The sequence below is a fragment of the Rattus norvegicus genome, chromosome 16 (genome assembly GCF_021556685.1).
Source record: "Rattus norvegicus strain SHRSP/BbbUtx chromosome 16, alternate assembly SHRSP_T2T, whole genome shotgun sequence".
Lineage (NCBI taxonomy): Eukaryota > Metazoa > Chordata > Mammalia > Rodentia > Muridae > Rattus > Rattus norvegicus.
In genome coordinates this window covers 74,328,461-74,340,476 of record NC_141549.1, presented here as the reverse complement: position 1 = coordinate 74,340,476, position 12,016 = coordinate 74,328,461, and the positions used below count along the sequence as shown (strand labels likewise).

The 12,016-nt window shown below is 43.5% G+C and overlaps 3 protein-coding genes across 2 annotated transcripts in view; 1 reads left to right on the top strand and 2 right to left on the bottom strand.

Moving 5' to 3' along the window:
• Bag4 (BAG cochaperone 4) overlaps positions 1-680 on the bottom strand; it is a 17,246-nt gene extending 16,566 nt beyond the window's left edge. The window contains 1 exon segment of the mRNA NM_001025130.1: positions 95-680. Coding sequence (NP_001020301.1) covers positions 95-367 — 273 coding nt within the window. The 5' untranslated portion in view covers positions 368-680.
• Erich1 (glutamate-rich 1) overlaps positions 1-12,016 on the bottom strand; it is a gene marked incomplete at its 5' end in the record, with an annotated part of 52,793,804 nt that overhangs the window by 9,323,887 nt on the left and 43,457,901 nt on the right.
• Lsm1 (LSM1 homolog, mRNA degradation associated) lies at positions 506-12,016 on the top strand. The gene is made up of 4 exons (NM_001108876.1): positions 506-904; positions 5,962-6,030; positions 7,375-7,490; positions 11,385-12,016. The coding sequence occupies exons 1-4, from the start codon at positions 859-861 to the stop codon at positions 11,553-11,555; spliced, it is 402 nt and encodes a 133-aa protein (NP_001102346.1). The 5' UTR covers positions 506-858; the 3' UTR covers positions 11,556-12,016.

Sequence of the window (12,016 nt, the reverse complement as noted above, 5' to 3'; positions counted from 1 at the left end):
AGTCGTAACAAACCCTAAGTATAAACCCCTCAAATGTCCTCACCTCCGCCCAAGACTTCCCTACTGGAGCCCCGGAAAAGACTTGAAGGTTTACCTGGTGGCCTCCTCCAGCTCTGCTCGGTTCTGCCCAGGCGCCTCCAGAGGGGTAGTAGCCATCACCACCTGCGCCTTCTCCCGGCCAGGTGGTCTCGGCCGGGGCGCCCCCGCGCCCTCGCCAGGAAACCGGAGGCTGGGGAGGCTCCGGGCGAAGCGGATGGTATAAGGGCGGAGGTACGTGCACCGGGACATCGCCGCCCCCGGGCCCGTAGTAGCGGCCGTACGAAGGGCCGTCACTGGGGCCGTAGCCCGAGCGCCTCAGGGCCGACATGGGCTCCGCTGCCGCGAAGCGCTTCCCGCCCCCCACGGCCGTCCCATTGCGCAGGCGCCTGCGGGCCACAGGTATTGGCGGGCGGCGAAGGGGGTTAGGACGGCTACAGCCAATCCCGAGCCGGTCCCGCCCCTTGCACGCCGAGTGCCGAGCGGTCATGGACTGTACGGATCAACCCGGGCCTCGGAGCAGGAAAGCGAGGCGAGGGACAGCGCTTGTCACGAGTGAGGAAACGCCTATTCTCCGCCCTTCCGACCTGGACTTCACTTCACTGACTAGAAAGGAAGAAAACGTTGTCTGCGACCGAACGCCCGGCACGCCTTTTTCAGTGGATGGACAGGCGATACCGGAAGTGGGTGGGGTTACCTGAAACGCTTCCGGCGACTAGCGGTGTTTGAGTTGCAGGTGAGCGGCGGGTTCCCGTCCGCGTCCCGCCGACGGGCGATTGGACGCCCTCGCGGCCGTCCAGTGCAGCCTTGCGAGAGCTCAAAATGAACTATATGCCCGGCACCGCCAGCCTCATCGAGGACATCGACAGTGAGTACCTACTTCTCCCTCGGGGGGAGCCTGGTGTGGGACCCTTTCCCGAGTGGGCATCCCTTGAGAAGGAGTTTCGAGAGAGATCTCTGGGCCGGGGCGGGGTGGTCTGCCTTCATAGCCTCGAAGCCCATTCCCAACCTACCTCCTCTGTCCTTGAGCTGGTGACACCTCCCCGCCCCCCAAACTGTGAAACTCTTTCTGAGGGGCGCAGCATCCGACTTGTGAACGTGAAGTGGCCCAGGCGACTTCGTTCGCGTGCCCTGCCCTTCACTGCAGCATTTCAAAGTTATATTTGACGATGGATGGATGGAGAATGCTTATAGGAAGGACTCACCAACACAGAAAATGTTAAGACAACAGCAGTTGAACTTAATTAGAAGTAAACGCAGGCTTACTGCTATATAGCCAGTTTGCGGTCTTCTATTCCTATGAGGGTCATTAGCACTTTCAGATTAAAGTTAGAGAGACAGGTGTCGGAGGTAATAACCTGCTTTTCTGCAAATGCTAAGTCACCTCAAACTTACTGTTTTCTGTTCGACAGTTTTGCTTTTACTAAAAGAAGGTCAGTCCTGTACAGACCAAGAGGTTACAATTTCGTGTTTTTTGAAGGTTTAATTTTATTTGTTGTGTATTCATATCGTGTCTACATGTAATTAAACCACGTGCATATTGGTACCCAAGAAGCCACATGGCCTTCTCTTCTTTGGATCTTCTGGAATTTGGAGTTACAGACAGAGTTACAGAGTCACAGTGTGGGTGCTGAGAAAGAATCTCAGATCTTCTTCTGCAAGAGCAACAAGTGCTCTTCTGAACCATCTCTCCAGCCCCCACTTTCATGTTCTCCTTTAAAGTCTTACCTGTGTATGATTCCTCGAACAGAACTTTTAAAGCAGCGTTAAAAAAAAAATGTATATGATTGTGCACTGTTTGCTTGCCTGGTGCTGGAGAGACCAGAAAAGGATTCTGGGAATCAAACCTGGGTCCTCTGGAAGAACAGCCAGTGCTCTTAAGCACCGAGCCATCTCTCTGCTCTGTAGTCAGCATTTTAAAAGGATTCTCCCCACCCCCCCCAGCTGGGGACCGAACCCACGGCCTTGCGCTTGCTAGACAAGCACTCTACCCTTGCGAAATCCCCAACCCTTGTAGTCAGCATTTTAAAATCATTTTAATCCTGTGACTTTTCAAAAGCAGTGATTTATTCAACTTCAAACAAGTACAAGGCTATAAATTTCCTGTGTGAGTTTGCAAATTAGAGAGCATCCATGATTGTGTTGACTGGGACAAATATAATAAACTTCGCTCATATGTTTATCTACAGATGTAGCTATTAATATATACACACACTATCCACTTTATAAGCATGAAGTGTAATGAAATATTCTTTTTACCTTCACCTTCCCTTAGCTATCTGAATTACCTGAAGCGTCTAACAACAAATCTGCCATTGTACTAAACGTGATTGTGTTCCCAAGCCTTCTCATACTTCTTTGTGGATCTCAGACCCTCTCCATTACTAAAAAAAAAAAAACAAAAACAAAAACAAAAAAACAAACCATTTGATGTACACCCTTTAGTCCCCCATTCAGACACACATAGGAAGAGTGTCTGAACCAATTTTTATAGTTGTTCAAGGTTCTTGTTTTGAGAAGGGATCTCTATATAGTCCTGTCTAACCTAGAGTGCCCCTGCCTCTCGAATTGCTCTGATTTAAGGTGTGTGCCATCATGCCTGGCTCAGCTGTGCTTGTGTCTTTGTAGCTCATATATTTGCTCAGCCTTGTGTCTCCATCGACCTGCATCCCTTCGTGAGTGACTTCGCTCATTGCAGCTTTGACTCTGCGGACCATCTTTATAGTCTGGTTTTGCTGTAAGAAGTCTTAGGGGATTGTTGTCTTTCTATTGGCTTGGTTTCATTTTTTTAAAGGGCGGCTGCCAGGCTGGCCCCTTTAAATCACAGCATTCCTTCTGTCTCCGTCTAGAAAATTCTGGAGTTAGAAACTGTGTAGCGGTGGCTCTACTCCCAGCGCTCAGGAGGTAGAGGCAGGCAGATTTCTGAGTTCAAAGCCAGCCTGGTCTACAAAATGAGTTCCAGGACAGCCAGAGCTGTTACACAGTACATGTGTGCAGGATGCCAGAAGAGGGCATCAGATGTCCTGGAACTGGAGTTAGAAAAGAGCCGAACCTCATCTTGTACAAGAGAAGCAGTGTTCTTCACTGTTGAGCCGTTTCTCTAACCCCTCGAAGTTGTATTCATAGTCATAAAATGTAAGGCCTTCTTTTTAAGTTCTCTCCCCACAGCACTGTACGTTGTGTTGTGTATTTGGGTTTGTAAATGTGTATTTATGTATATACGTGTGTACCTGTATGCTTATAGGCCTCATGTTTAGGCAGTTGTGAGCTACCTGATACGTGAGCTACCTGATATGTGTGCTGGGAAGTAAGCGTGGGTCCCCTACAAGAGCAGTAAGTGCTCTTCCCCCTGAGCCATATAACCTGCCCTCTGCTGTTTTCTTGGTTTCTCTAACTCTAGTTCTTGTGGGTTTTCTTAGTCCTCTGGACTTCACTGTTCTCTAAAATGGATGGTCTGAGTTGCATGTTTGGTTCATTTTTTTTGAATCTCTGGACATTCTAGACATACTTGAGCATCATAACTTTCCATTTTTCTATACATTAATCTTTAATGGTTCCTCACTTTTTTGAAGTTAAACTTGCCTTCAGTACTTTTCTGAATTTAGCTCCTGTCTTTTAACTTTGACCCAAATGTGAATATGCTACTTTTCCCCTTAGGCTGAATTTGCAGATGTCTCTAATCTTCTCATTTCACTTTCCCTTTCTCATAGCCAAAATTTATTTATCCTTAAAGATCCATCTGGAATAGGTCTAGTTTCTCTCTTAACTCTTACATAATTAAAATGTGCTTATGATACTTAATTGGAGCCTAATCATGATGTGATTCCTTTAGAGAAGACTCATTGCCCCTCTTTTCAGACAGAAAGTGCTTTATGCCTGGCAGTGGTGGTAACACCCCTTTAATCCCAGCCCTCAGCAGAGGTAGCTGGATCTGTGAGTTTGAGACTAGCCTGGTCTACTGAGTGAGTTCCAGGGCAGCCAAGTCCATATACAGAAACCTTGGTGGGGACATTCACTGCAACTCCTGCACTTTATTTTTGAGCTGGGCATAATGAAACACCTATAATCCCATCACTTAGGAGGCAGAGACAGAGGTAGGTGTCAAGGCCAGCCTAGTTTATAGTTTCAAGACAGCCAGGGCTATATAATAAGATCCTGTCTTAAAAAGAAAAAAACCCAAAAAGTACTTTATGCCTAACATTAAAGAAATGAGTGGTTAAAATCGTGCTTGTCTTTCTAAAGGATGTTTATCATATCCTTTACTCTGTCACCTCAAAGGTCTCTCTTCGGAGTCCCACCACCACATTTTCTGTGGCTGTTTTGGTGTGTCCTTCATTCTACCGTTGTTATTCTGTTGTATTTATCACAAGATGTGATTTTCTTGCTTTCATCCAACGGTAAATATAAATTCATGAGGTTGGTGACTTTGAGACCTCAGAATAGTTTAGAGCACTGGTTCTCAACCTTCCTACTGCTACCACTCTTTAATATAGTTCCTCATGTTGTTGTGACCGCCTCCTTCTGGCTGTAGTGGCACATACTTTTATTCCTAGCACTGGAGAGCAGAGGCAGATGGATCTTTGAGTTCAAGGCCAGCCTGGTCTACAGAGATAGTTCCAGGATAGCCAAAGAAAACCTGTTTCAAAAAGAACAGAAGAAGAAGGATAAAAACAAGCTGGTAGGGCTATGGATCTTAAACACACACACACACACACACACACACACACACACACACACACACACAACCAAGAACTAACTTTACTAATGTTATGAATTGTAAATATCTGACATCTGATATGCAACCTCTGTGAAAGGGTCATCTGATCTCAAAGGGGTCGCTACCCCCAGGTTGAGAACCACTAGTTTAATTCAGTCTGACAAGATGGCTCAGTGGTTATCTGTGTATGCTTCTTTCCCCTCCTGAGGACCAGATACATTTGTGGTTCCCTGAGAACTGTTTGTAACTCCACTTCTAAGGAGTCTGATGCCAGTTTCTGGTCTCTCCAAACATGTAAACAAACACAACATATTTTTTTTTTAAAGCTTTTACTTGAATTCCTGTTCGAGATCACATCTTCTTGTATGTCTGAGGCATTTCTAAATTTTGGTTTTGGTGCTGGGGATTGAATTTAGGGCTTTGGAGGCTTTGCTTCTCAGCTATACACCCAGCCACTTTAAAGCATTGTTTTCATTTCAAATTTCCTGGTTTGAAAGCAAACAATGAAGTAATTCTAGGATTATGGTAATAGAAATCTAGCCAATGATGAAAGTAAATAGAACTTCCATAATTCCAGAATTTAGATGGAGGCAGGGCATTTAAGAGTTCAAAGTTGGGGGCTGGAGAGATGGCTCAGCAGGTAAGAGCACTGGCTGCTCTTCCAGAGGTCCTGAGTTCAATTCCACATGGTGGCTCCCAACCATCTATAATGAGATCTGATGCCCTTTTCTGGTGTGTCTGAAGACAGTGAGTGTACTCACATGTATAAACTAAATCTTAAAAAAATAAGATTATCCTCTGCTAAATAGTGACTTTGAGCCCAACTAAGTCACACAAGAAAAATAAAAACACTCTCAGAAAAATAAAAACATCTGGACTAAACTTCTCTATTTCAGGTAGAGAAATTATATTACACTAAAAGGGTTAAATGTAACATCAGAGCCGGGAACACTTGCTTTCCTGGCTACTCAGTGTCTTTTTCTAACTCTGCAACACTAACTGCTCCAAGTCTTTACAGCACTGAGGTCATTTAATCCCAGATTACAGTCTCCCCTCCAATGTTTTATATCGCATACCGAACTCCACCCTAATACATTAGAAGAGGGTCTGGTACAGCTTAGACAGCTGGTAACTGACGTCTTATTGACACTGTATAAGCTCACTGAAACTGACAGCTTTTTTTAAAAGATCTTTTCTCCTCTCCCCAGAAAAGCACTTGGTCCTACTTCGAGATGGAAGGACACTTATAGGTTTTTTAAGAAGCATTGATCAATTTGGTATGTATTGGTTTGATCCCATTGAATTTTTTTGCCATTACTTTGAAATTTACTTATATCTAACTTTTCCACATGTGTTAGCCTACTAGAACTGTTTGTGGTGAATAAATTGTTTTAAAATTATGATTAGGTGTTTTAAAACCTTGTGTAGTCATTCACAAGTTTGTATTCTAAAAGTGATTTTTTTTTTATTTTTCCCACTAGAGGGAGCCAAATGTTAGTTTTAAAATCATTTCCTGGAGGTAATCCCTCCCTGTCCAATGAAAATAGGGTAAAAGCCATTTCCTGAAACTCCTGTTGGGGGCGGAGCACAGATAAGCTCAGCAAGTTACATCCAGGAATACTTCAGATTCAGTAGTCAGTCTGCACTTTCTCAAGGAAGATCTATGCCTTTCTCTTTGGGATAAGAAACTTCTCGGTTTACACTGACACTTGTTGGTCATCTGCTTGGTCACTGATTTTAATGAGAGGGAAAGCATAGCTGAAACAGGAGACTGTAGGAGGTATAAACAGCCAGCCACATGCCTGTAGTCCCAGGGACTTTATGGGTAGAGCAAGAGGGTCATTATGGAAACAGATGAAGAACCTTCTCAAACCAAAACAATACAGCTTCTGTTTTACTTCAAGTAAGACAAATAGTACTAATTCAAAGGTGAAAAATATTTTTAACAAGAATATTAAGCCTTAAGCCTTAAGTTGAATTCATCGAAGTGCTATGAAGAGATAAAAAGGAAATACAGAGACTACAATGCATGACTATATAAAGCATTGCTGTGTCCTAATCCATAAAATTTAGATTCGATTACATAGTCATAAGGGCTCAAAAAAATTAAATCTCACTAAAGTCATCACATACATATATTCATATAATAAGGAAGCTCTCCTTCTAAAATGCAGGCTTTCAATCTCCATAGTTGTCTGGGCTCAAGTTTTCCAGATTCCCAATCATTTCTATTTTCCTATGGACTATGTTGATTCTAGCAGTGAAATGATACAGAAGTAACTTATTCCTACCATCAGTCACTCATTAGCAAAACATAGTCAGAAAGACTCTTTCCTTGTCTGAAAGTCTCCTAAAACTGAACATGCCTGCAATCTCAGCATGTATAAGAAGTTGAAGCAGGAGAATCACCACAAATGCTGGGAAGGCCTGGATTATATCATGATTTCCAGGCCTGCTGAGGCTAGAGTAGGACGCTGCCCCTTAGCCCCCCAAAAAAGAAACCAAATTTTCATAAATGGCTTATTGCTGAAATTAAAAAAAAAACAACTAAGTAATTGAGTTATAGACCTTTATAGTCAACAATATGAACTGAATATCTGTTTCTTCTTTTATGCTTATAGCTAACCTAGTGCTCCATCAGACTGTGGAGCGAATTCACGTGGGCAGAAAGTACGGTGATATTCCTCGAGGGATTTTCGTGGTCAGAGGAGAAAATGTGGTCCTACTAGGAGAAATAGTAAGTGAGACTGTTAAACTGCTGTGGATCTGGGCACTGATGCTGGCTGCTGCTTTCCAATTTCACCACATTTTCTCACAGGAAGCCACCAAGTAGGGAAGCTGTAGTTGCTAGAGCAACACTGAAGAAGGTAATTAACGTTAGTCTGTGGCCTTTGGCGTTTTAAAGATTTGATCTCACTAGTAAATGTTACTGGCTTCACCCAATAGAAAACAACATTGCTGGTGTAGCACACATACTAAGATGTGAACAGCACAGAGATTAACATGGCCGGTGCAGGGGCAGCACACATGTGTAGTGACTGAATTCAGCTTGGCCTGCATGAGTCCCTGTCTCCAACACACTGGGCTAGGCAGATGGCAGTTTGCTGTACAACCATGAGAGCCTGAGCTTGGATCCCCAGCACTCAGAGCCCGGCATGGTGTCCAAGGCTGTAATCGCAGCACGGGAAGGTGAAAACAGACAGCTCTGTGACCTCAGAGGCCAGCCAGTCTAGCACACACCAAGAGTTCAGGTTCCTTGACTCAAAAACTGAGAGAACAAGGTAAAGACGCCCTGTGTCGGCCTTTACTTGTTGATGTGCATGAACTTGCAGTACCACCCAAGTACTGCTGTAAACTGTATTAATGCCTCACTTTAATGCTGTAAACTGTATTAACCCCTCACTTTAATGCTGTAAACTGTATTAATGCCTCACTTTAAAATAGTTTCGTGGTGGGGCTAGAAAGAGGCTCGCAGTTCAGAGCACTTGCTGCTCTTGCAGAGAACATGGGTTAACTTCCCAGCAGCCACATGGTGACTTACAGTCATCAGTAACTTAAGCTTTGAGGGTTCTGATGCCATCTGTAGGTTCTAAGCATGAACAGGTTGCACGTAAACATTCTTCTTAAAAAGATGATTATGTGAATCAGTCTGAAGAAATTATGTACTAAAGCTCAGAACCATAGCCAGAATCTATTTAGAAAAACATTGTATTGCATAAGTAGTCTCTAATGGTACCCCATGGTGGCATGGGGGCTGAGGTAGGAAGATCTCAAGTTTATGGCCAGCCTGGGCAAGACCTTAATTCCAAAAAGAAAAAAAGAGGTGCCTGGATTCTGCCTTGATGATGGAGGATCCCAGTCACGGGAATGAGTCACTCAGTGAGTGACACACTGAAAACTAGGAAGAGAGCTAAGAACACTGGCTTTTCTTCATCCAGGAGAGGGTTGGGTGATTATCTAGTTTAGCAGATAACTTTTGACCCAGGTGACTTATGCAACTTGCGTGGCTTCTAATCTGGTCAGAGTCCTCCAGCTGATACCACAAGTGCTGAGCTCTGCAACCTTGGAGGCGTGCATGTGTCAGTTAGCATCCAGACCGAAGCATGGGCAGAGGTTTTTGATGAGTGTCTTTCTAAACCTTCTCATCAAAAGTCATTACAGGAGCTGGAGAGATGGTTCAGTAATTGAGTGCTTGCTGCTGTTTTAGAGAACCAAACCATTCCCAGTTCGCACACAGGGCATCTCATCACTGACTGTAACTCCAGCTCTAGACTGTCTGAACCCCTGCCTAGCCCCTGCAGGTACACCCTATACACATAAACAAACAATAAAACAAAATCCTTAGAAAAGAAATCCTTCGGGCTGGAGAGATGGCTCAGCAGTTAAGAGCACCGACTGCTCTTCCAGAGGTCCTGAGTTCAATTCCCAGCAACCACATGGTGGCTCACAACCATCTGTAATGAGATCTGATGCCAAGACAGCGGCAGTGTACTCACATACCTAAAATAAAAATAAATCTTTAAAAAAAATCCAACACAGGAACAGAAACAGGAATATAGATAGCCTGCTGCAGTGGCACACCTGTAATCCCGTGTTCACTAGCAGAGAACAGTGTGAGGGCAGCCTGGGCTACAGAGGGAATTCTAGGACAGCTTTTGCTGAGGAAACAAGAGCGTGTCTGGGCTTATTTGGGGAGAGCCCAGCCATACTTTGCTACTTTGTATAGGTTTTTTATGTTATAGAAATATAAATAATACCTATACATTTTAAGGGTAAACAGATAATGAGGCTCGTATATAGTTCTACATACAAAGTTGGCTATTAAATATTTATGACATTAATACTAATTATATTCTGTGTTAGATGAAAAGAAAATGTAGTCACTATTTTCATTATGAATTTGGTTTGGTTCTAAGTCATAGATGTGCCTGGTTTGACAATACAGCTACGCAGCAGAATGCTTGCCTGCACACCCATGCTCTGGGTGATCCCATGCTCTGGGTGATCCCATGCTCTGGGTGATCCCTTGCTCTGGGTGATCCCATAGAACAAAACAGTTCTTAGGCCTGGAAGATGGTGCAAGGCTGACAATCAGAGCTTTGAAGTCCCATAACTCAAGTGACTGTGGAAGAAGCAGACAGACTCCACCAAGCTGTCCTTACATCTTCACACATGCAAAGACACACAACATTTAAAAACACAGTTCCAGAAGATACATAGAGTCAGTGCTTCTGATAACACATAGACTGGCCTACATCTGAAAATCTTACAACATTCATCAAAGTATTTGTGTTCTTTCTATACAAGAGTTGTAATTTTAAAGTGTCTGTAGTATAACTTTCCTACAGTATGTATTTTTTATTGGATATTTTTTAGTTACATTTCAAATGTTATTCCCATTCCTGGTTTCCTGTCCATAATCCCCCACCCCTCTCCCCCTTCTATAAGGGTGTTCCCTCTCCCCAACCACCCCCCTTCCCCAGTGTATATTTTTGAAGTAAGAAAAATGAAGTAGTATTTTTATTAAACCAAATAATTAATTCAAGCATGGTGATACATGCCTTTAATCCTAGCATTTGGGAGGCAAAGGCCAGCCTGGTCTACAAAGAAAGGTCTATGCTATCCAGGGCTACACAGAGAAACTCTGGTCAAAAAAAAAAAAAAAAAAAAAAAAACTTAAATAAATTTTTTTAAGCTAAATTACTAGAGAAATTGAATGCATTGGACCAAACTAGAATGCTTACCTGGCCTCATGATGTTTCCTATTAATTCTTGCCACAGAAGAAACAGTAAATATTATTCAGAGACTCCTAGTTAGTGAAACAGAGGAACAGTTTATTGCCCATAGCAGGAAGAGTGTGTTGTACATTTGAATCAAGGCTTTATACCTTCTTCCTGAGCAACAAACCCCAGAAATTAAATTGATACTGAGATTGTAAAATACAGTATTTGTCTTGTGTGGCCATCATGTAAGTAAGTTTTTTTATTTCCTGTAAGTTAAGATACTTTTCTGTAACTAGCCTTAGAGATGGGTGTGTATGCAAAGGTGCAGTATGATTGCTTACACAGACTGAGAGGGTGTGGATGTAGTGGGCAGAGGATAACCTGGGCTATTAGTGCTCATTTTGCCCCTTGTTTGAGTCAGGGACTCTCCACTGTGCACCCCAGGCTTGCTGGCCCTCTATTTCCAGGGGTTCTCTGTGTAACTTCCCATCTCATTGTAGGTTCACTTGGAATGTAGGGGAGCACTACTATATCTGGCTTTATGTGACTTCGAGGGGTTCAAACTCAGGTCTACACAAGCACACAGTAAGCACTTTGTCCACTAAGTTACCTCCCAAACTCAAATTTTATTTTGAAGAAAAGTTATTGATATGAAGTAAACCCAGACTAATATGGGACTTTATATAAGCTGAGCTCTGCACTGATAGCAGCCCGTGTGTGCACTGTGGACCAGTGTGTGTTGTGTAGCACTGTTGCCACCTGCCTCTCTGCAGGAAGAAGGTACTTTGGCCTTACCACGATGCACAAAGCAGTCCAAGCTGTGCTTGGGAGTCTGTGTGTGCAGCCATAAGCTTTTCTGCTGTCGTTGGGTCTTCCTGGGAATTGTTCACACGAGCCTGTTTTGCAGGACTTGGAAAAGGAAAGTGACACGCCACTTCAGCAAGTCTCCATTGAAGAGATCCTGGAGGAACAGAGGGTAGAGCAGCAGAGCAGGCTGGAGGCAGAGAAGCTGAAGGTCCAGGCCCTTAAAGACCGGGGTCTCTCCATTCCTCGTGCAGACACTCTGGATGAGTACTGAGTCCTTGCTTAGAGACTGCTTCAGAGAGCAGGTGCTGTCACCTGGTCACCTCACATCTGACCAGAGTATCACACTGAAAAGTGATCTTATTCTTTCACAGATGCCAACATGAAGAAATCATGGGATTTGTTTTGTTTTTGTTTGTTTTTTTTACACAATCATTGTATATTAGTTTTGCCTTTTTCTTCAAACAGTCTCAACACATAGTCCTGGCTGACCTAGAACTCACTATGTAAACCAGGATGCCCTCTAGCTTGTGGGATTTCAGGTGGGCTCTACCATCCCAGCTTTGCTGTTTAAAGAAACAGTGGCATGACCTCCCCTCAACACGTCACTGTGGAGCCAAGAACCGTGTCTTTATATTGCTTTTCTTATCTCAGAGTTTACATTTCTTTTCAAAACATATTTCATTTACTTGTAAATAAAAAAAATGAAGCTCAGAACTGTCATCTTCATAAAAT